The sequence below is a fragment of the Semicossyphus pulcher genome, unplaced genomic scaffold, assembly GCF_022749685.1.
Source record: "Semicossyphus pulcher isolate SPU_LCO1_2020_fin unplaced genomic scaffold, fSemPul1.0.p SCAF_19, whole genome shotgun sequence".
Lineage (NCBI taxonomy): Eukaryota > Metazoa > Chordata > Actinopteri > Labriformes > Labridae > Semicossyphus > Semicossyphus pulcher.
Window position 1 is genome coordinate 16,330,027 of NW_027211692.1, and position 25,746 is coordinate 16,355,772.

The window sequence follows — 25,746 nt, forward strand, 5'->3', positions numbered from 1 at the left end:
ATGGGAGCTGAGCAAGGACGCACGCAGGGGAACGGACGCAGTGATGCCGCGGCCAGAGAACCACGCTCTAATGCCTGCACCAGCCTGAAGGTACAGAACTAACATGTCTGGGATGAAGATAAAGAAGAAGTGTGTGTGTATGTTTTGGAGTGGGGTCACATGCTCTCTTAATTTGTATGCTTGAACGCATTTGTGTGAGTAGCCTGCTAACTTGATAACCAAATTAAAGCTACAGTCCCACAAGTCTACAAGGAGGAAGATGATGTCAGTGAGGGATACTGCTCTATATTATTATCTTCAAAACTTTTTTTTAGTTGAAGGCCAACCATGCTTTCACTAGTGGTTGGGTGTCAGAGGTTGATTACATCCATATCTCAACATAAAAAGAGGTAGCCAGCTAACAAACACCGATTAATGTCACTGATCACATCGTCTTATAGAGGAGTTTCAGTAAAATGTACACAAATCGCAAAATTAAATGTTCAATATCCATAGAAGGAAACCATCCTGTGAGCTCAGATTGAAGAATAAGCGTATCTTGTCCAGTCATCTCGTCAGAGCTCTGGCAGCAGATGGTTTTTACACGTAAAGTACAGGAACAAAGGTCTGTGTTAAAGCTATGACTAATTATTTCAAATTGCTGACATTTCTGAGGCTCAATGATCAATGCCTCGGTGGTCAATTTGAGCTGAAAAATGTGTACACTGATTGCGGTGGATAGAAATGCATCACGTTTTAATTGTAGGAAAAGGGCAAACAAGTATGCTGAACCTTTTCATTACCCTGTGAGGCTGATTAATCCTGTTTTTACATGGTACTTACTGGACTAATCTGCCCTAATCGAACACACCTGCAATATACCGTACATCTTGTAGTCGATGGTCTACATTTTTAGTCACGTGCTGATGTTGTAATATGCAGAATGAGGGATTGTCTGTGGCTTTAGAACATATAAAAAAATCGACAGGGTTTCTCAGTAATTGCAACATCTGTCTTTATGTTGTGTGGATAAGCATTATTTTTACTACCATACCCTCCATTTCTCACCGGAATATTTGACACAATGGCGAGCCAAAGAAAACAGTCCGCTCTTCTTTATGGTTCTTTAGTAAAGATATAAAAAGTAGTTGCTTCTCCCAATCCTCCAACATGATTCATGACCTCAACACTTCGAGGACTTCTTATACACATTGGGTTAAACGTTAAGTTTCATGCAGCATTCTAGAACGTGGAAAATATAAAGGTTGATCTTCATTATTAGATTAGAGTCAATAAAATCCATTATTCCTGACAAAGACCTCCATCTTTCTTTTGATCAGTAGGTTCTTTCACATGAAACAGAACGTAGATTTTATGTAAAACACACGCAGGAAGTGGCGAGTAAGTATGAACAGTACATTTTATGCCTTAACAGTAGGCTACTGCAGCAAATGAACAGAGCTGAAAGGAAAATTACAGGGCTACTGCTGTGACATCGCCTTTTGAAGAATGATGAATAGTGATGAGCTGCTTTGAGTGAATGAACGTAGTGGAAACACTTGACTGACTCCTAAGAGCTTACATCTTCCCTTATCGGTTCTTTTTGTTATTTTTTAAGAGAAAAAAACGAAAAATTAAGATCAGAATTAAAATGTCTTTATTGTGTAAAATAAACAATTATTCACAGCAAAAGAAACAGCAATGTTTCCAACAGATCTTTATAGTTGTGATGATGGAAATAATCGCTCGTGTTTCCGCCCTTACAAGCAAAAGTGTTGTTGCACTTTTTTAGACACAGGTTGTCTTGTGTGTTCACACGTGACATGTGCATGTGTGTGTGCTGTAGCGTGTGTGAGAGAGCTGCCCCCTCGCACACAGGCTCCGCTAGAGAGATCTCTCTCCTGGATTGGAATATGCATCATAGACGAATGTCTTAATCTTTAAATCTATTTGGAAATTAGAAACGGTTGCTGAGATTAAATGTGCAAGAAAACGTTTTTGTATTTTCTTTATTTCTCCAGTACCGAAAGCAGAACCAATAACGTCGGAAGTTTATCAACACTGTGGTATTTCATAATTCAGCCCCTGGCCCGTTTAATACCAGGTACCCATCCCTAATCCCTGTTAGTGCTTGACAATTTTTGTTGGGCTTGGTTTCCCAACAAGAAATGTTTTGTTCTAAGAACGTTTTGATAACGTTACGTGCAATGTTCTGGTAATGTTTTGAGCGGGAAGTTTTTATTTGGTTCCCAGAATGTTCCTTTTAATAGTATGGAGAACTTTCTCTGAAAACATTTTCAGGAAGTCGCAGTGAGAATGTTCAAATCACATTTCAGGAACATTTCATAAATCACGTTCTGATAGTTCAGGCTGTACTAACATCCTGAAAAAATCCTCAGAATGTTGCAGTTAAAATGTTTTGTCTTAGTTTAAGTTTTAACGTTACAAGAACTTAATTTGAAATGAAAAACATCCTTAAAATGTTCTTTGAGTATTAGATCAAAACGTTTTCTTTTAAACCTAATTAGAACTTGGTTAAGGTAATGTTGGCCAGTGTTATGGGAACATTCCCTGCTAGCTGGGTTGATGTCAAAAGCAAGGCAATAAAGCTGACACTAGAGATAGAAAGCACAAGAAGGGGGCATATGTTACTTTTCCATACGTTACAGTATTCGCTCTACTTACGAGTATGTGTACTTTCACTTCTTTGTTATATAAAGCAGATAGTGGAGACAGGGTTCTTACCTGGCTGCCATAGCATTGCCTCATGTCTCAGGATGTGTACCCTGTGTTTGTGTCTTCAAAGTGCCACAAACACAAGAAGTTTTGTTAGGCCCAGAGGCAAGTAAACCTATAACACAGGTCATTCCATAGAGCAGTGGTTCTCAAAGTGGGGTCAGCGGCACCCCGCAAAATAATTATAATAAATTATGAAATTTTGCTGTATCATTAAAAGCTGCATGTCTACAGATGAAGACCATTTAGGACCACAATATTAATGCTGTCAAGTTAAATCCACAAGAATAAAATGACCCCTGTTTGTCGTTGATTTGTATAACGTGCGTCGATGCGTCGCAAAAACATGAGGGCTGAGTTTAGAGCTGGAACACAGTAAAGTTATGCGCGCAGAAATTGATCTAGTCGCTCATTGCTTTCGGTCTCACAGGGCGTCACGTTCTGGAGAGCGCTGGCTTGAGCCTCAAACGTCTGAATGAAGCCCCGGAACGATGTTCAATATCAGCCTAACTGTCTCTCTGCCGCTCTCTCGAGTACTTGCTTGACAAATGCGCACTCCAAGACACAAGTTACAACGAGAGGAGAGATGCGTTCAAGTCCAGTTGGAAAAAACTCAAACTCCATCTTTTAGGAGAGGGGAGGGTAAGAAGTAGACCTCTGAAGTAGCTTCTCAATAACAGTTGATTTATGTTTTAAGTAAGTAGCCTAGTACGTTCTGTTGTTTAATTAGCTCACCCTGCTCGTCTTAAGTAAGTACTTAGGTAAAAATACTGATTCTTCTGAAAATGAAAAAGAAAACTGATAGGCCTAGGCCCATAAGGCTTGCATTATACTGGCGGAAGGATTTCCTCATAATGTAGAACATCTATTTTCCGATTTCAACCTTATTTGTACAACTTGCAACGCCTCAAGGTTATTTATTTTGAAAAAAAAAAAAATATCAAGGACTTTTTGTTCTTGAAGGGTAGCAGTTTTTTAAAGACTGAGACCCTTGAATCAAGCACACTTGCAAGGAGGAAGATGATGTCAAGGCAAATGAAAAGTGTTACTCATGTTCTCTTGTTGCCACGGTGAAAATGTCATAATAATTATTGTCTCTGAGGAAAGATATATATAAGATATTGTAATGAATAGACAATCTCAGTCTTTTCTTCCAGCTCAAACAACCTTTAAAAAAAAAGCCCAATCGGCTGAAAGCATGTCTTCTACGAACAACATGAAAGTTGTTAAAGCCTTGAATGAGATCAGACACACTTGTTTCTTTTTTCCACATGAAAGTGATGCGAGACAATGGTGTTCAAGCAGCTTATCATAATACTGATCGCGATGGCAGGGCTGAATTTTGTGTTTTCTCAGAATTGTTTGGTTCCTCTACGGGCTGGGTGGGACATGGCACAGCCAGGTCGCCTCTAATCCTGTGCTCAATGTTATTCTCTGATTTTTGTTAATTCCACCAATAAGAGGAGAACATTGCTGCCACGATGTCCCCGTGTCTAATGTATTGCTTATCTCAGTACCATCTTAGAACTCCTTGAACACTTTCTAAACAGGTTGTGCATTGTAAGATCAGTTAGTTTCTGCTTTTCGACATTTCTCTCACAAATAATATAAAACAGTGTCTGTGTGTGGCTCCAGCCCAAGCGTATTAGGTCAGTGACATCAATGAGCTGAGAAACAAAAGCGGGTCACAGGTCAGAAAGAGGCTTTGTCAAATTTTCACACAGTCTAGATGCAAATCGCTTTTAGTGATCTTTAATCACAATGAGGCCACAGCTTATTTGGCACTTGTAAAAAAAAAAAAACAATTGAAAGTACAGAATGAAAATGTCAATGCAAGCCATTGTTACAAATCCCAAAATAAGCAGGACGTTATTCAGATAAAGTAATCCATTACTAAGCGAATTTATTGGGCCCCAGTCACCGACTGTTCTTAGAAAGAAATTATGTCTTGAAATCTACTTATAAAGTTTTGAAGAAAATCTAAACATTCACCAACTTTCGCTAGGATTATCTTCCTTTGATCTTTCTTTGTTAAAGTGATTTGCATGTACATGTACTAACATTGGTAGGCACATGTATGATGTTAAGACCTTCAAAAAAGTCTATTATATTCATAATGTTAACCCAACAGGAAGTCGGCCATTTTCTATTTATTTTGACATTTTGGGAAATTTTCTGTAATTTACAAGGTCAATACTTGAACAAAGTCCTAGAATAGATTAGATGTTTCATCCTATCCAGCTCAAAGTTGGTCATTGAAGAATCTTGAATTTCCACGACTGGCCATAAAAAGGAAGTTGTAGTAACTATTATAAACAATAATTAATTTGCTTCAGATTTCATGTTTGATACTAGTTCATGCCAGAACACATCTACATGCCAATATTCAGCTACAGAAATAGCGCCACCTGAAGGGAACTGGAAATGACATGTTTTAGACTGTGATGTACTCTTCTTAGCCTGTCAAACATAAAATGTGAACAAGGAGAAAAAGGTAAAGAACCAGAGTGGTTTATGTGGTTTTACTAGCAATGGTAGTATAGTCAGCTGCTTTCAATTAGCCTTCACTAAATTTTCAATACGTCAAACTGTATTTCTCCTCCTGGTCGTGGTTTTTAATAGACAGTGGTATGCCATTTGTGTGCTATGACTGCTGCTTATCTCATACCAGAACTGAATAGCCAGTAAGGGGATGGGATGCAGTACAAGAACCATGACCGAGGCTTAGAAACCAACCACTAATTTACAAGAAAATCTGAAGGACAGTACAGACACTTAGTGTATGGAGAACACAAAGGTTTTATTCTCCTTTGCTCAAAGAAGGGATCCCTCTTGTTGATTGTTTCACAAAGCCACTTTGAAAGAAAGGAGCATAAAGCACAAACGTACTTAGCCTAATATAATAATCGGGATTAGCTTGTTCAAGGTCTTGGGATGATGGTGTTATGTCAGGGTTGTTCCCATCCTTTTGAAAGCACTATGTCAGCAACGCCCTTGAGGGAATTTTGAGGATGAACTTTTCAGAATAGATCGGCCAAAGGTCATTGACACGTTATCTCTTAACATATATTTTGTCATAATGCTAGTTATGACACAATTTCATACAAATGTCTACCAGGATAAAATGAAGACATTTTTAACAAAAACGTTAAAGGACTACTTTGGTGTGATGTCAATGTCCCATTCTTGTGATCACAATGTCTAAGGAATTCCTGCAGGGCCAATCTTCAAATTAGACACAATCAGCCTCCTGGATTCAAGGATGGTGGTAAAAGGTCAAGGGCCCAGATGAAGCATTGCCATGCTTACAGTCATGTGCTTACAGTTTTGCAGACTGTATGCATTGCTTTGCTATTTTCCGCTGTTGGCTGCAAGCAAAACAAAACAACTAAGTACATCAAAAAAATATATAAAGATCCGCACACCAGGAAGCTCCCATAGAGGGTTTTATTCAGCACAACGTGACATTTCGAGCCAATAGCTCTTCCTCAGACTTATATCATGTATAAGTCTGAAATACTTGCTTGTGCTATGTTGCTTGTTTCCTGGATCATGTGTTTTCTTCTTTGTATTAATCTAATATTAACATAACCTTTTCCATGTTTGTGAAGTACTTGTGGCTAGATTGTAAAACCCTGCATAGGTTGACAGGGAGCAGCTTGTGTGGACTGGATTATTGTGGACACTGTACCGAAGGCATGGCCTGTCCCATGTTAGTCCAAAAATAGTGATGAAAAGAATATTTCTCAATACGTTTATTAGGCTACATATAATCTGTTTTTCTCATTTTTTCTCGTTTCATTTCAGATAAGGACATGACATATCCTACTCAGTGGAATAATAATAATAATAAATGTGGAAAATGTTGGTACTTCTCTGATGTCAATAATGAGATAACTGAATTTCTCTGGCATGATGGACCTCTATCATCAATTAATCTGTTTATTTAATATCTGTTGGCCATAAATCATTTTAACCTCATTATTGCACAAATACAAGATGAAATAAATATCCATGGGGATTCCTTGATGCGTGGTTTGACCAATTTTTTCCTCAGAGAAATTTGATAACTTTCTCTCTTTAATCATTAAATTCCCCCATTTGTTAACCTGTCTGTCTTCACTCAAAGGTAAGGCTGTTATTGCCTCATTGTTGTTAATATTTCATGCTATCTGACCTATACTTCAGCTCCATCCCTCTCCCTCCACTGTAAAACCTTTTCTGTAATCTTGCCTGTTATACCCGTGATGCTGGCCCTTGTTAATTAGTGAAGATCCTGAGTGAAAGCCGGTTAATGAAAAGGGTTTATGTATCTTAGCAACCACGGTGGTATCATGGTGCTTTTTTGTCCATTCTCAGTACTCAAAACACAAGTGTGAACATGACAAATCAATTAGATTACTATTCTTCATAACTAGGTTAAAAACTGTTTTTGTTCACATGTCAAAAGCTTTTGATACATTGCTTGTAAATTGTTTTATAATTACATGTCTGAGAGATGTCAGTGTGTCACAGCTTGAAATATCAAATCAGATTTTTTACCACTAACAAAAGGTGTTCCACAAGGATCAGTTACGGGCCCAGTTGTATTTACAACTTAGAGTGATAGATATCTCTTTGATAACTGACTAAAATATCAATTTTTATGTATCTACTATTCATTGTTTTGCTGACTCTGTACACTGTGGAGGAAATACAGCTTTCCATAAACCAAATTCATACTTTGTTCCAAAGTAAGATATTAATCAGAACATCCTACACCAATCCACACTAAATAGTGAATAGTAGCAAGATCGAAAGAGTTGTATGGTATATATTTCTTGGTATTTAACTTGATTAATTATTTGAAATTAAAAAATTAAACATAGTTATTGTTTGTTTTTGTTTTTGTACAGAAACAGATCCAGCTTCCCATTAAATTGTAGGAGAATATTTTGGCTTTCAGTTCTAGATGATGGTGATAGAATCTACAGACATGATGCTGCATCCATTCTCAAATCCCTAAACCCAGTTTATCAGTCTGCCCTCAGATTCATTACCACAGATCCTTATGACACTCACCATTGCAATCTGTATGACAAAGTTGGTTGATAAACACTTATCTTTCGTATCGTATCTTAATCCCTTAACGGATGCTAACAAGCCAATATAACATCCTACCTTACCAAAATTGGCCTTTAGTTTTTGTGCTGTGAACATGTGGAGTTATTTACAACACACTCTCGAGATCAACGCTCCGCTGGACAATTCTTTTGGACAAATCAAGGCAATGATCTAAAACCACTACACCTCAGTGTGCAGTTGTTTTCACTCAGTGTTGGGGTTATTGATTTGTTTATGTAGAATTTTCTGTGTCTCGACATCTTTGTCAATAAGGAAAACCTCAATGATTTTCTGAGCTTAAATAGGAGTATGAATGAATGAATATATAAATGAATGATTTTTTTTTTGCTTGTATTTTCATTTTCCTCTGCATATTAATGTGTTTCTTCCTCTCTCCTTCTCTCACCTCACGATCTTCTGCCAGATGTTTCTGGTGGCTTTGTCCTTTGCCTATTTTGCAAAGGCTCTGTCGGGGAGCTACATGAAGAGCACAATAACTCAGCTGGAGAGGCGCTTTGACATCCCCAGTTACCTAATAGGTGTCATTGACGGAAGCTTTGAGATAGGTGAGTAGGCTTGCAAGTCTCTGCTGTTATTTTGTTGTTCTGTTTGCAGCCTCTGTGTCATGGACTCCCCACCCTTCTCTCTTTCTGTCGGAAATATGAATGGGTCACAGAGGTATTCAAGCTGCAGATAAAGGATTCATCAGGTTTCTAAGAAGAGGACAGAGGGGTTTGTGTGTGTACATGTGTGAGTGTGGTGAATCATAGTGTCGAGTAGGGACATAACAGGCTTCAACCTGGTTTTTGCTGTGGACAGCCCGACTCTAGAATTTGTAAGGTTTTAGTTATGCAATAGCTTCTCTATACTATTAATTTAATATAAAGCCCTCCCCAGTTCTATATGGTAAATGGTAAATGGACTGTACTTATATAGCGCTTTTCTAGTCTTTGCAACCACTCAAACATGTCACATTCACCCATTCATACACTGATGGCAGAGGCTGCTACCTAAAAATAATTGTTGTCTCAAAAGAGCAACGCAAACTGCCTCGCTCTGTGCAGACATCTATCATATCTCATTTACCCTTATCTTGCCCAGTAGATCCAACTCATTTTTTTCACAGGGGGAGCGCAGGTTATCTTGAGGACACATTTTATTTTCAATACAAAACGAATAAGATGAGGACAAAAAGACTAAAATACACTTAAAACAGATAAAGGGACATTTTTTTCATAGGGCCCTTTTGATATTTTAGCATTGCCACTACTTTTAGTCAATTTTGACTTATAGAACTATAGTAACTTATTTTGTTTCTGGGCGTATGTTGGCCCATTGGTAACTTTAAAATGCTGCTTGAAAATGCCCAAAAGATATATGATTTTGTAGCAAGGTGAAAGGCCTCGACTCGACTGTACTTGAACGTTTGAAATGGGAACTCCACTGGATAAAACATGCTTGAAAAACTCCTGTACACAAGTACTGTACATCCTGTCTGTTGTTCCTCCTAACACTGAGGAGTTATTGTCCGCTGACCAGTTTGGAGGCCGGTTATGTAAGGCCAGTCCATTCAGCTGAAGTATCTATTGTAGGTTATAAAACATACATTAGCAGCAGAGCCAGATGAGACTCAAAAAAACATGATTCCTTCAAAATAAAAGTCCTGATTCAATATCAGCCGTACTACTTCTGTTTTTTTTGCTGTCAAGTAGCCAGTTAGGGATGACTCAAAATTACACAACAATCAATAATATCAGTGCAACCTACTGTTGCTCTAAAGTGGGGTTTGTATACACCGGATCTACTCTCTCCCTTCATCTTTCCATCTCTTGTGAAAGCTGCCTCTCTCGTGTGGCCAAGGCAACAAGCTTTTTCTATAGGACCGTTGCCAGGGTAACCTAGAGGCAGAGCAGGGCAGCGTGAAGAGGAAATTTAAATAAAAAAATAAATGGAAAGCAAAGTGTAAGAATGAGAGAAGAGTAAAGAAGAGGAAGACAAAGATGGGGAGAAATGAGAATAATAACGTAGTGGAAGGAGAGTAGAGAGATAGATGAGCGTAACAGAGATCACTTCAGCCGGATGAGCTCAGCTGATCGGCCCCAGGCAATGTTCTTGTACACATGATGAATTCATTATTCATGCAAGAACATACTCTAATACAAACATACAAATGATTTGGAAGAAGACACACTGAAATAAGTTTGGAAGTAAACAAGATCTCCTGGGAATTAACACAGCCGCCCTACTTACTTTGTAGTCACAACACTGTAATAACAATGTAATATGGTATGTTAATACAAGCTTCTGTAAATAAAACGCTATGCACACACATTTACTCATAGTTACTTGACATCTTGTCTCCATCTCTCTTTCTCTCTCTCTCTCTCGCACACACACACTTACACACGTCAAGAGCTGAGGGATTGTAGGAGGGTTTGACGTCATCCCTTCCAACGAACCTTTACAATAGTATAAGGTCAGGCAGCATGGCACTGGCTTATTATTCCTAGCCATTTTTCTACCTCTTCACAATTTATTTTCTACTGACCACAGGCAACCTGCACTAAAAGTTGACAACAGAGACATGATCATGTTCCAACCCAGCGATGTTTGATTTGTATGCCACTTAACACCTTTGCTGCTACTTCCTGCGAGAAAAGTCTCTCGGAGCATCGGGATGATGTATGTCGTGTGAGAACACAACCCCATCTGCCTTTCTGATTACATATGTACAGCCAAGCTTTCACATTTTTTGTGATACTTTTCACATGGATATATAATGATTCAGAATGTTTGGTTACACTATTATGGTATGTGGATATTATATTGTATAGGGCACACAAGGAAAAATACCATTTTGGATGATTGTTCTTTTTAAGTTTTTTCAATAACATTTCTGTATCTTATTTTGCTACAAAACGCAAGTAGAAGTTTTTTTAATTTAATATCAACTTTTAAAGCAAGAGCTCTGTCATTTCAATCAACAACATTTAAGTGTTGTCTAATAACATTATTGTTAAAAGCAGAAAGTGACCCTTGCTGCAAAGATCAGTTCCTTCTTAAAGGAGGTGTGTTATGCTATTTTTAAGCTTCATATTTCACTCTGTGATACCTGTGGAGTAGCTTCGCATAATTTACAGTAAAAAAAAACTCAACTATTTTTTCTCACACTGGTGCTCTGTACAGGCCCTCATACAGTCTCTGCCCGAAACGACTCAGTCAGCTCTGTCCCTTTAAGAAACCCCGCCCCTACAAGCCCACTTTCTTCTGACTGCTGAGGCTGCACTTTATGACGTCACAAAGTTCAGCGTGTAGAAAAAAACAGTGCGAAACCTGGCGTTCACAGCAGCCTTCAGACCGAGCTGAGAAGCCTGGGGATTACTCCAACATACTTTCACCTCCAGATTTGAAACTTCACCCACATTTAGTCTGGACATCCAACATTGTAACATTATATTTATGTTAAAATGTGAAACAGCATAATACCCCCTCTTTAATCTGAATACTTGTACTTACCCTTCTGTATCCAGTGTGGCTGTGTGTAGCATTCTAAATACCTGTTTTTTCATGCTGCCTCCATACTCCCAGGCAACCTGTTGGTGATAGCTTTCGTCAGTTACTTTGGGGCCAAGCTGCATCGTCCAAAGATCATCGCTGTGGGTTGTGTATTGATGTCCATTGGCACCTTCATCATCGCTCTGCCTCACTTCATCATCGGACGGTGAGTAAAAAGAGAGATTAGGCTTAATTGTTTTAAAAGAGAGTGACTTTGACTTGAACTATAGACCTAACCTAAGATACAAATGTATTTTTATAATGCATTTTAAAAAAACACTGGTGTTCATCATGACTCAGTAGATAAGATATACTGTATACACGACATATTTATTTATCCCCAGTGTGGGAACTCATGTGCTACCAAGTAATGCACAAGTACAACACATCAAAAACAGTTACACTAGAGCTACATATTTTGTTCAGTTACATCTCCATAAGCTGTGATAGTAACCAACTACATTATTTTTAATTTTTCTTCTCATATATATTTCATGTAGCTTAGCAGTATTGGCTAAGCCGTTTGTTACCTCCCAACAGGACCTTCCCAATAAACATGTTACTTATGAAATCTCCTTCCTTAAATTCACGTCACATTTGTGTGTTGTGCTCAGGTATGAATTTGAGACATCAGTGCGGTGGGTGGTTAACTCAACAATGAACCCCTCTCCTTGTCCCGTGGGCTCACCAGCAGACTTGACCCAAGGCGGTAAACTACCTGACGTGCCAGCCACAGGTGAGTATTTACACACATGCACACTGGTGTATTGAAGTAAAGATGTCTGATCACACTCACCTTTTCCTGCAGGTTGTGAAGGCGAGTCCAACCTGTCCATGTGGATCTATGTGCTCCTGGGAAATGTCCTGCGGGGGATCGGGGAGACACCTGTGCAGCCGCTTGGGATCTCTTATATAGATGATTTTGCTACTGAGGAGAATGCTGCGCTATATGTTGGTAAGAAAATTGATGACATGCATCCATGCAGAGACATGATCTGCAATAGGGACTGACATAATAAGTGCTGTATGTGGTCTGTGGCTATCCTGAAATAGGTCTGATTCCGTGTAAGCAAGGGCATCACATGTACAAACACAGGGATCAAACGCTGAAACTGTGCGTTGCTGTCTATAGTTCTGTAAGCCTTCTGTTTGGTTTGGTATTAGCTGTCCTCACCATTTGGACTGTTGATCCCCGCGTGGAACCAAACCAATGACAGCAGGCTGCTCAGCTGTTCCAGAGCTCATGTTGTCAGTCAATCAGCGCCGCAGTAAACTGGTGAAAGACGAAAGAAGGAACCCAAAAGAATGTTGGATTAGTCTCATCAACTGTTTTATTAGTCAGAGACAATTCTCGATCAAATATTACAAAAGAGGCCACATCCAACCTCAGTGCTGCCATAACCGTAAGCAAATGTGCTCTTTGGCGCTAACATCTCACATAGATGCTCTACAATCAGAACAAGGCTGCACTAAATTTACACCAACTACTCTGAGCATGGCTAACACCTAGCTAGGGCTTCATTTGATTGGCTAAATGGTGCGAATGCAGGGCCCATGAAGTCAGAGCTCCATCTGATAGGTCAAATGTTAGCATGCTGAGTGTGATGCATGGTGTGTGTAAATAAAGTTATTGTATTATTCATTGAATTTCGTACTGTTTTGGGGATTTTATTATTGTGCATGTTCATAGAGTGATGACAATGAAAATTTGTGGTTCTGCCAGAAACCATCCATCCATTATCTATACCGCTTATCCTGTTCAGGGTCGTGGGGGCTATCCCAGCTGTCATTGGGCGAGAGGCGGAGTACACTCTGGACTGATTTCCAGTCAATCACAGGGCTGACACATGATGACACGCTCAGACCCAAACCTGCAGGCAAACGAGCATGTCTTTGGACTGTGGGAGGAAGCCGGAGTACCCGGAGGGAATCCATGAATGCATGGGGAGAACATGCAAACTCCACAAAGGAAGGCCCACTTTGTCCGAAACGGGGTTTGAACTAGGAACCTTCTAGCGAGAGAGCGACAGCGCTAACCACTGCACCACTTTGCAGCCCACGGCCAGACTCAAAGCTGTTAAATAAAAGGATAATTCCAAAGCCAAATAGTAAATGGACTGTACTTATCAGTAATTCACACACCAATGGATATGCCACTGGGAGCAATTTGGCGAACAGTGTCTTGCCTAAGGACACTTGAAAACTGAGGGAGCTGGGGATCAAACCCCCAACCTTCCGATTGAAAGTCGGACGACAACCACTGAGCCACCGTCGCCCCCAAAGCAAACATGCTTTAAGAAATTGTAACTGTGGCAGGTGTATTGCTACATTCCCCACATGAAGCAGATTATGTGTCATCCAAGTTTTCCAAAACAAATAAGGCTTTAAACTGGTTTAAAAAATGTAAGTACAGTAATATGTACAGTGTCCTCAGAGTCCTAACTAATGTGTTTACTATGTGTTTCTCATATCCTAGGCTGTGTGCAGACCATTTCAGTGGTGGGACCTGTGTTTGGCTACCTGTTAGGCTCCATTTGTGCCAAAATCTACGTGGACATTGGGTTTGTGAAAATGGGTGAGTTTGAAACGAATTAATTTCTATCGTTACTGAAATTGCAGATTTGTCTGGAGTCATTAAAGGTTGCTCATCCTCGACTCGCAAAGAGGCTGTTTGAACGGAGGGGAAAACATTTGTATGTCATCACATATCTTTTTGAAGTGTTCTTAGAAAGCTTTTTAACTCTTGATAAAGCAATGGTTTGACTTTGTATCATATTTACCTTTGAAAGACACTGTTATATTAGTGCACAGAATGAGTTGGGGAAACCCTTTTGTATCTTTGTCATTTCCAACACCTGTCCTGGTCAGATTCAATCTCATTATGTCCGCTCTGAAAAAGGTCCTTTCATTCATAAAACTGAGTCGTGGTTTTATCAGATGGTTTACAAGCAGTTTGTGTTCATTTCCAAGACTCAGAACAGGTGCGCAGGATTAGCATCAGTTAGCTAATGAACAATGCATGACGAGGGAGCATCTAGCGATACTCTTCAATCAAATAGAGTGCAGCCGAGGGACAGAGAGGGAGAGGCAAGATGAAAAAAAGAAGGGCAGCAGAAGACAGGAGAAAAAAAGAAAAAAGTCAGAGAGACTGAGGAAAAGGGAGAGCAAGAAAGGTAACCAGGTGAAAAAAAACTGCCTATCATTATATACCTGAGGCATACATGAGCAGTGATTACATCTCACCGTCTGTACCCCCCAACACAGAAACTATCACCATCACCCCAGCAGACGCCCGCTGGGTGGGGGCCTGGTGGCTGGGATACCTGATAGCTGGAGTCATCACGCTGCTCTCTGCCATCCCATTTTGGTTCCTGCCACGCTCCCTGCCCATGTCGGGCCCCCGGGGCCCAGAGAAGTGCACACCGGAGCAGGCAAGTTTCATCAAAGACTCTCGCCTTCTGAAGCACAAGTACCCTGCAGACGACAACACGAGCTTCATAGAGATGGCCAAAGGTAAGGACGGATTTGGGAAATTTTCACACTTGCTAGAAATGTTAAACTATGTTTTCTGGAGGGCTTTCGGAATTCAGAACATTTATTCTCATAAGTGATTCAGATGGTTTTTCATATTTTATCAGGTCGCTGTAGTTGTTTTTTATAAATACTGATGTATTGAATATTTTATGAATGTAAAGCCCCTACGGCTGAAAGGAACACAACTGCATCATTTTTCACCAGGCTTGTCTTATATTCCAACACAAAAAGCATGTGATTGCAGTATTTAACATTATTGCTGTAATCACATCAGAAGTCTTCACATAGGGGCTTTCTTTATTTTAATTTTTTATCAGCCTAAGGGGGCTTTGTCGACTTTTTATTGTGAACAAAAACCAGTGTGTCTTACCAAAACGCCTTGAGCAGATCCTGTAGGTAGAACAAACATGTCCACTGAGAAACATTTTCCAAGTCAATTCTTTAAAAAATATTTTAACTTGTACATTGTTAACATACATTTCTTACATACTAGAAGTCTTCTTCGTGTCTTCTGTTGGTATGTTACTGTCACCAACAGTAAATCAATGGAAAGGTTCAAACCCAACAGCAGCATGCGGTGTTGCTGCTTACTGCTCATGGTGGATTCATGTTGGGTCTCTCTCTAAATAATATATATAAAAGAGCACAGTCTAGACTGCTCTTCTTGTAAAGTGTCTTGAGATAACTTTGGTTATGATTTGGTGCTAGATAAATAGAAATTGATTGATTTATGTTTGTACTGTGGCGGCACCAAAGTCTGACACTTTCAAATGTTTGACATAGTTGCTTTCATTTATTTTTTACTCCTCCACTTGTACTACATCTTCAAACTTTCTTTCATAAAAAAACGCAAAGACTGTTACAGTCAGAAGTATTCGTAGAGATATTGGCCCAATCCCAAATCTCCACCCTCAAGCCTAAGTACTGAACCCTCACTGACTTGAATGACGTATCAGGCGTGCAGCGCGTGAGTCTGTGAGTCCGTGACGGTTTGAGAACTGCATACAAATGAGGAATGGGACACACTATCATGGCATCACACGCTGACTGGAAACAAGAAGAATCAGAAAAAAAGCCAACCCCCAGCATGTAATTGTGTGTCTTACATGAAAGTGTTTACATCTATATAGCAAACGATCAAAAGTCAGAAAGCATAATTTTTTTAAATGAACTGAAAAACATAAACATCTCTAAAAACGTACTATAAATAACCAAATACGTAATTAAATGTTGTCACTTACAGTTAAACATATTTGCGGTTCCGTTCACCTCCACGCTTGCTTTGTTTACATTTAGTTTTTATTGTGCAAACTTTATTGAATACTCCTTCAATATACAAACATGTGTTTACATTTAGTGGGGGGCTGGGCAATCACGTTTGTATACGTCATCAAGTTCGCTATGAACTCTGGGTAACTAAGGTAACAGAATGCTGCAATTTCCGGTTAAAAAGTCCGCATCAGAGCCTTCACACACTTGGTGAGTTGACAGTGGGCCGACGCTAAGCACTCACACGCTTACCATGAGTCTGTGAGTGTAGAGATTGGGATTTGGCCATTGCATATTTAAGTATTTAAGACAGGTGTATTTCAACTCAGATCTTTATCTCTCAACAGACTTTATTCCAACCCTGCGGACTCTGCTAGGACACCCTGTGTATCTGATCTACCTGTGTGTGACAATCATCCAGCTGAACTCTCTCATCGGCATGGTCACCTACAAGCCAAAGTACATCGAGCAGCACTTCAGGCAGTCTGCGTCGAAGGCCAACTTTCTGATGGGTACGGCACAGACAGCATGATTACTGCTCTCTGTAACATACAGTGTTTGTGTATGACAACCTGAAAAATAAGCACAAAACAGACCAAGGATTACTTTCTATATTGTTTTAAAATTCTCAAGAGCTTTAGATTTGCTTTGTACGCATTTAATATGTTTATGCTTCTTCTATGTTACATCTCAGTGTCAGCATATTTCTCCCCAGTTCATTAAAAAGCTGGGTTAGTTATGTTTTAATTCAGCCCACTAAACATCACAGCTGCAGAAATAGGAGCTTTGTAAGTATGAAAAGTGCTTTGCATATGAAATTTAATATATGATGAACTTCATAAGATGAAAGTATGTACGTACAGTCGATCTCATCAGGGGAGCACAGAGCAGACTTGCTTTATATGAAAGAGAATGCATTATGAGGGAGCAGAGCTAATGACATGGGTATAGATAAAAGACTACGTCTGTGCATTAATGTTAAATGAAGCTATAAGAGAAGAGACTAAAAAGAGAAAAAAGCAGGGATGATTTTTGATCAAGGGAGCTTTTTTTCCCCTGAAAGATTCTTAGAAGTTTTACTCGGATGCAGAAAGAGTCACAAAGTTCTGTTACAATATTCCATCACATTGTCTTTGTGCAGCCTTTAAAGCATTATCTAATCCTAATCAATATATATCCTGTGTTTGGCTGTTTCTCTTATTCTTAGGTGTGATCAACATCCCGGCTGTAGCACTGGGGATGTTTTCTGGAGGTCTACTGATGAAGAGGATGAAGCTGAACATCATGGGAGCAGCCAGGTTTGCCTTTGGCACATCTCTCATCGGTTACATCCTGTCACTCTTCTTCTTCGCCATGAGCTGCGAGAACGCCAAAGTAGCAGGGGTGACTCTTTCCTACAACAGGTGAGTCAAAGATAATAACAGGGTGTGTTTGGATTACTGTAACTGTGTACATTCAAGTACATCTGGTTGCAAGTTACAATAAAATACCACTAACTATCTGAGTAAGGTTACACGTCTAATCGGCCCTTTAGAGATAATAAATCGCTTCATTTCTGATTTATTTGGACAAAATGAGGTCCAAGTAAGGTGGCAGCTAATACCTGAATCTATCCTCAAAAAAAGTGTGACAAAAGCTAATTAAGAGTGGGAATCTGGAGTAGTATCTAGGCAGGATTGCCACCAAATAGGCGCAGGGGGGCACAGTGTGACAGCTGCTAACAGAACAAGCAGCAGCGTGCAGACTGCTCCTAAACACCGAGGCAAACAGAAGGTGCTAACAAGTTTTAACCTCGCCAGAAATAACACACAGAGCAACTAAAAATCATCCTCTATGTATGAAAAATGCACCCCTGAAATTAATTGAAATGGCACTGCTGACAAAACAGATAAAAAGCAACCACATGCTAAGTGCTAATTAGTTTACAGTGATTGACCTGAAGCTGGCACAAACAATTAAAACCTAACACTTCTTGTGCTAAAAAAAAAAAAGAAATCCTTTCCTGATGTTGATTAGTCCTGAATGTACTTTCATCTTTTATTTCCACAAAATGCATTAAAATGTGCAAACAACACCTGCTAGTAATGCTGCTCTGGTGTACAGTATTTACTTTTCTAATGCACATGTATGCTTAAAGGTGTATTTATATCAAAGTACTCTAAAAAATAACCCATTATGTAATTGCATAGTAAATTATTACCTCTTATTTGTATTTTTTCTGTCCCTGTCTTCCTTTCAGCATTGAAACAATATCCTATGATCAGCACACGGTGTTAACAACCTGCAACTCCAACTGTGTCTGTTCAGCGAGCGAGTGGGACCCAGTCTGTGGAGAGGATGGCATCACGTATGTTTCTCCCTGTCTGGCTGGCTGCACCGGCTCTGCTGGCTCAGGAAAAAACACAGTAAGTTGAAAAGGTTGTAAAATATATATATATATGTACATGAAAAATTAACATCTCTGTATGGTCCATAATATTGATAGGTACCCAACATTATGTGTAGTTAAATACAATGTTATTGAAGTTGAAGTTATCCGCTGAATTGAGGTCATAGTTTCACAATATTTGTTTTAAAATGAAAAATCTGTTTAAATAGGGATCTCTAAATTTCTAATTAATGTCATCCCAAAATGTTTTAGTAGATCATGTGAATGCTATCCAAGGATCTACAAACTAATACTTTGAATTGATTTTTAGTGGTATCAGTTATCATTTAATCACTGTTGTGCCAAATCACAACAAAAGTTATCCCTTGACACTCAGAATATAGAGCATGTCTAGACCATTCTCCTACCTCTATAGAGAGAGACCCAACATTAATCCACCAATGAGCAAGCACTTGGCAACAGCAGCTGGGAAATACAGTAGGCCTACTTCCTTTTTAACAGGCAGAACCAGACTTATTAGTGAGCAGCCATCTGTCGCAACCGTATGGGCTGTGAAAGTGAGATAGTGAGAGACAGACAGAGACTGACAGCGAGAAAGTCTGGTAACAGATAATATGTAAGGGATAATGTATAATATATGATAATATGTAACGGAACCCCTTCAGGGTGAGACAAGACTGCTCACCTGCTCACCCTGTCCGAGTTCCATTCCGCGATAACAACTAAGCTAAGCTAGCTGTTATTACTCACATTAAAATGAGCTAAGCTAGCTGTTATTACTCACATTACAATGAGCTAAGGTAGCTGTTATTACTTACATTACATTGAGCTAACCTAGCTGTTATTACTTACATTACAATGAGCTAAGCTAGCTGTTATTACTTACATTACATTGAGCTAACCTAGCTGTTATTACTCACATTAAAATGAGCTAAGCTAGCTGTTATTACTTACATTACAATGAGCTAAGCTAGCTGTTACTACTCACATTACAATGAGCTAAGCTAGCTGTTATTACTCACATAAAAATGAGCTAAGCTAGCTGTTATTACTTACATTACAATGAGCTAACCTAGCTGTTATTACTCACATTCAAATGAGCTAAGCTAGCTGTTATTACTTACATTACATTGAGCTAACCTAGCTGTTATTACTCACATTAAAATGAGCTAAGCTAGCTGTTTTACTCACATTACATCACAATCTTGACCATGGCTTGACATCAACTTTTTTGCTCACCAGCCACTGTGGCTAGTGGTTTTCCAAAGTTACTAGCCACTCAACATTTTCACTAGCCACAATTTTTTTTTCTTCACCTTGTCACAGCCATACATCCTACAGTCAGCACAGCTACATTATTTTCTTTGTTGGATCATTAACAGCCAATCTCCACCTGACCTTTTGTTCTTTTCTTTTTCTTTGTCTCTTTTTCATTTTCTGTTTCATCAAGTTTTCTCTTCTGTGTTGTGTCCTCTCCGGGCTTTGTTACACTTATGTGCAGCCACATTATGATTCTTCATAGGGGCTTCATGTGGGGTCACTGGCGAGCAACCGTAAGGCAATACTGTGTGCAGGTAGTGCTCATGTCCCGCTCTGTATGCAAATGAACACAGAGCCACATTCACCTTAATAAGACTTGAAAAAACATATAACACAAAAAACTGTGATGCAGACTCACAGCACAGAGGGGGGGAGAGCTGCTGCGCAGGCGCACAGAGGGAGGGAGCGGGTGAGCACGGACTGAAGTGATGACGTGAAACTTTGTTTGATGGTGAAGCCTGACGCCTGTGTTCATCAGTGAAATATATGAAGTACACAGCATATGGACATATGACAGCATGTGGAGAGTTTATACTTTATAGTAGCCTACCTGTGTGCGGAAATACGGACAGATCGCGACGTTATTGAGCCGGGTACAAGACAGATCTGTGTCATATCTCCTCCTCCCTGCGCTGCATGATAACTGATAAACTAGGCGTGGATCACCTCGAGTTCATTGCATTCACAGCCTGTGGCCGTAGTTGCTTTATAAAGATGATTGTTCACGGAAATCCGGGGACAAAACGTGACCCGATTTGGTCAGGGGCAGAGTATGAGAACCACGCACAGATCGGTGTCATCACTGCGCTGCATGATTATAAACTGCTCACTGCTGGATCACATGATTATAAACTCTGATAAACTGATAATAGATAACACTCTGGATAATCTCTCTCCCTCTCATCGGTTCCGGATTGTCCCGTAATAAAAACTTTAAAGCAGTCTCCTTACTGAAGAAAATGGCACCCGCCAGAGTGGCTAGTGAGAGTGAGTGAGTCACCGGCCACTGCCCAATTCTACCCGCATTTGGCCGGTTGGCGGGTGTTAACGTCAAGCCCTGATTATGACTAACAGAAACAATAATTGATGATTAATTCCACCATTCGCTTTATAATGTGATCAGATTATGATCTTATCTCACCCATCTCCACAATAGTGTTTGTGGATATACAGAAGTGTGTTCATGTGTTTACATGTGTCTATGTCCTAATATACATGGTCACATTGTGTTGGTCTGTGCATGTCTCTCCAGGTCTTCTCTAACTGTAGCTGTGTCGGTGTGGCCGGTAACTTTACGGCCACTACAGGTCAGTGCCTTCACACGGATGACTGTGACAGGATGTTCCCATACTTCCTGGCTCTCTCTGTCATCACTTCCTTTATCATCTCCCTCGGGGGCACGCCAGGCTACATGCTGCTCATCAGGTCAGATTTACATTAAATAGATGAATGCAAAAGAAATCTTAATCGAGGTGTGTTAGCGTGGATTGTAGTTAGTTTTGGTTTTGTTACTTTCCAAGAAAAAAAAATCAATTTGAGGACCTTACATCCGACTGATCTGCTGATTTCCAGGAAATATGGAAAGTTTTTATTTAGCTTCCTTCGGGTTCAAAGCACTCAATGAATGGACATTTATAGCTGCCTTATGTTATTAGCCAGCCTGCGTGTTTGTGTGTGTCTTTGTGTATGTGTCACACATATAAACAGTGGCTTTGTTGGTTCAAACTGTTTAAAAATAATCTCTTTCCGATCATATGATATCTTGATGTTTAAATCCCTTGATATGATGTTTCTGGGTAGGAGGACACGGTCAATTATAATCACTTAGATCCGTGAAGGCCAACCTCCGATCCAAAGCTCAGGGAGACCTTTTGAGCTGCAGAGGGAAGAAAGCTACTCTTGTTTTTTTTGACACACTAATTTTGTAGTGAGAACAGACTTTCCAAGAATAACTGTCAAATATGATATGCACGTAAAAGAGTTTAGAATCTTAAAAAGCTGGATTAATATGTATCCGTAAAAAAAGAAGGCCCAGACGAATTGAAGCACGGTCAGAAAAAGGTTCCTTTGAGATCTCTTTACAAAACCGGCTGATTTTTAATGTTTGGCTGTGAGAAGCTGCTGCAGAATTCTTTCTCTACAGTAAATCTGTGATTGTGTCCGAATCCTTCCTCCATTCATGACTCTTCCGATGCAGAAGAAAGAGGTCGTGACAATCAAAGCTGTCTCATTTTTCTGAAGGAGACTCTGAGATGATTGGCTGATCTCTTGTGGTGCTTCTAGTAAAGGGTCAAGTATAAGAAACCACAGTAGCACGAAAGGGAATCAGATTATTTGCACTGCAAAATATGCGTGTAATGTCTTGTATGTGGGTCAGTGCTCAGAAGTGATGGAGAAACATGTTGGCCAGCTGACCAGAAACTGGCTGTTCTGTGTTGCTGGGAGCTATTAGTGAGTAGAAGTCGATTAATTCATGTGACTCATAGCCTGGAGCAGCTCTCTCTGGCTTATCGGCTCAATTAGCTCAAGTTTAACCTCACTGACTGGAGCTGCAAATGCATTTCAAGGCCTCTTGGATTCAAGCTTTCCTGACAGAAGATGAAGTGGAGAATGCACTACATGAACCAGATGTCATAAAGGAGGACTGGAGTTTTTCCTGCAAGCTACTGCACACCTGTGTTTGATTTGCAGGGGGACCTAGGCACACTAATATAATTGACTGTATTTTGTTTATCAAATACAATCAATAACAGATTTCACCATAGATATAAGATGGGAACTAGTAAGAAGAACTAGATGTATGGATTCCACAGCACCACAGCACCCACTGCTGGTAGAGACACATTTACTGATGACTCTTGCATAGATACAAGATCACACACTAATAACCTCCAAGATTTCACCGAAGAAGTCACTGTCTATCGCTGAATGAGGTAACACAATGGTGACTGAGCCTATGGCCCACTGATGAAAGCCTTTGCATTTGCAGTATATATTGTTATTATGGACTGGGTGTCTGGTGCGACATTCGCGGGGGGAAAAAAAAAGCATAGTGTGCTGAAATTGAGATTTCTACTCACAAATGGACCCTGAGTTAACTCTCCTTCAATGTTGCCATGCTGTAGAAGTAGCTGACATTTTCTAAAAAGAAATGTCTTGAAAAATTACTGTTAATTTTCTCCACTTAGATGCATCAAACCACAGCTGAAATCTTTGGCGCTGGGTTTCCACGCCCTGGCCACACGCACTCTTGGTAAGTCTCCTATAAATGCATTGTTCAAGTTGCTCAGGGCTAAAAAGCAAACTTGCCTGTGACTCGAACTACTGGATTCACTTGCTCTAAAATATATATATTTTTGGTCCTGCAGCAGGGATCCCCGCACCCATCTACTTTGGAGCTATTATTGACACCACATGTCTGAAATGGGGTCAGAAGAGGTGTGGAGGCATAGGAGCCTGTCGAATCTACAACACCACTGCATACAGGTACAACTCAAATTCCGACTGTAATACTGCTGCTGCAAAGCTGGCTCATATTAGTCCATCTGTTAAGGTCTGCCATATGGTTTTATATTGTTTGTGTGGTAGATTTAGTTACTGTGGTTTGTTGTTGCTAGGGTTATTTTCCTCAATCCACTTCGTGTTAGAGTAATTACATCGCAAAAGTTCTGATACTGAGGCTCGTGGCCCCCTCAGGGAGAGTGAAAGGGAAGGTGTGGAGGCTGAGATAGCAGATATGACTCAAAAGATACCGCAAGATGTGAAAGGGACAGCCGCTTGCCTGTGGTTTCAAACAGCAAGTGAGTGTCTGCAGATTAGCCTATTAGTGTGGCTGCTTGTCAACCGTTGGAGTAGCAGCAGCAGTGGCACACAGCTAATGGGTACCGTAAAGGTAAAGGTCTTTTGTCTTGTGTAAAGACACCACAATCTTCACGTTCTTTTTCTTCATCTGACCTCCTCAGGATAGCGTACCTGGGTCTGACTCTGAGCCTGAGGACTATCTCGTTCATCATTTGCATCCCGGGCTTCATCCTGCTCAGCCGGCAGCTGAAGACGGAGGAATTAAACGGCATCCGCGGAGCTCTGGCCAACGGGGGAGCGGAGCTGGAGGCGCTCAGGAAGGAAGAGTTTGTGATTTCTAATTCCGACCAATCACAACAAACATCAGACAACAGCACAGACAGGGAGACGCGGCTGTGACGGATCCAGCGGGACTCCTCGTCTCCTACACACACACACAAACACACACAAATGAGATTTGCAGGGAATCACATGTTGTATTTGATCATCTCATATAGAGCAGAAATTCTATATTTTTACTCCTGGACCTTTAAAAGCTTTGTGAATCTGACACAAATTTGATACAACTGATATATTTCTTGAATGTATATGCCGTTATTGTTTTCCTTATAAAGAAAAGTATAAGATTATTTTTCTGTTTTAACAGTGGCACAAGTGATTAGGCTGGGGAGTGTGCCTTGCACAGACTACTACAAAACTAGTTTTATTTTGAAAACCAGCTCTTATAAAGCTTTGGATTTGTCTTTCAAATTAAGTGTTTTGTCCTGCGAACATCACTGTTCTGAACACACTGTTCTGAGTGGCCTCATAGACCAGAGGCAAGGAGCTTAATGTTAACAGAATAAAGATATTAAAGATATAAAAAAAATAAGGCCAGCAAAGAGACAGGAAGTGTTTTTTTCTGTCAGGATTTGAAACAGAAAAGAATATATTTTTAAACATGTATTTCAGTAGCTTTTAGAGGGCTTGACGGTTGTTGATTTGACGTATGTGCCTCATTCACTCAACGGTTACCTCTAAATCATGTGTGTCATCCGCCTTGCTGATAATAGAGAGCAATTATGTAACATATTTAACACATATCTGAATACTCTCTCGTTTTACTTTGAAATGCCAGACTGAATTCAAGTCTTAAGTCAGGTCTGATTGTACTGCAGCTCGTGTTGTGTGCTTTCTGGATGTGATCTTTTGTTTCACGCTCACTGAAAGTGGAAGTTTGTAGAGGCTGCTCTGATTTTAACATCAATGCCGTCCACAGGGAGGCAGTAGTAGCATATCTTTGTAGTTTCAACCAGGGCTACTGACTCGCATCGTAATCTGTTATAAATAAGGAGATCAAATGTGATTTTGTCTCCTTTATATCTAGAACACTCCTTTCCTTTGTCACGTCACTGGTAATTGGAATTAGACGGCCATTTTTTAGTTAGAAACCGGTGGCTGAGGTGAAGCTTGCTCTTGTATCTGGTGGTTGCCATGTGATGTGGCTTGAAAGTGGCAGAATTAGCTCTTTTGCATCATTGATAAAAAAAAATTAATTAAAGCTATGTTGTCTTAGTCTATACGATTTGTTCACTGGTCAGTCTGTTTTTAAGTTGTGTTTGGGGTTTTTTAACTGTTTATGAACTCGTGTGCCAAAACCCACAAACAGCAACGTCACGGTCTAATCTCAGGTTTTTCTTATCGATCACGTTTATCGTCATTGCAAAATCACAGCTCCATTACCTTTAAATCTGTCCGAATAACTTGTCAAAATAAAACAAATCAACTAGCTACTGTATTTCAAGGCAATTATTTAAAAGATATATACTTGTCTTTGTAAACATACAGCATATTACAATTTTTTAAGACCATTGATAACTAACAGCATGTGGTGACTGCGCCCAGTCGCTGCGTTACAGACTCAGAGAGGAGAAGCCAGAGGGTCAGAGGAAGGAAGTCATTATCTCAGTAATGTAAGGCATTGACTTGCGTTAAAGAAATCAGAATGTACATAATTTTCTTGGATTATTTTTGTAAAACTACAAAGAATATCTTAAATGTAATACTAAAATAAAAACTTT

General features: G+C 39.8%; 1 protein-coding gene across 1 annotated transcript; it reads left to right on the forward strand.

The window, feature by feature from the left end:
* On the forward strand, positions 1-25,740 carry LOC138596789 (solute carrier organic anion transporter family member 1C1-like). Its single transcript, XM_069668146.1, has 14 exons — positions 1-90; positions 8,243-8,384; positions 11,407-11,539; positions 11,988-12,109; positions 12,182-12,328; positions 13,850-13,948; positions 14,638-14,886; positions 16,524-16,688; positions 17,384-17,579; positions 18,416-18,581; positions 21,138-21,310; positions 23,074-23,138; positions 23,254-23,371; positions 23,848-25,740. Exons 1-14 carry the CDS (start codon positions 1-3, stop codon positions 24,083-24,085), a joined length of 2,103 nt encoding a protein of 700 aa, XP_069524247.1. The 3' UTR covers positions 24,086-25,740.
* Positions 25,741-25,746: the final 6 nt, after the last annotated feature.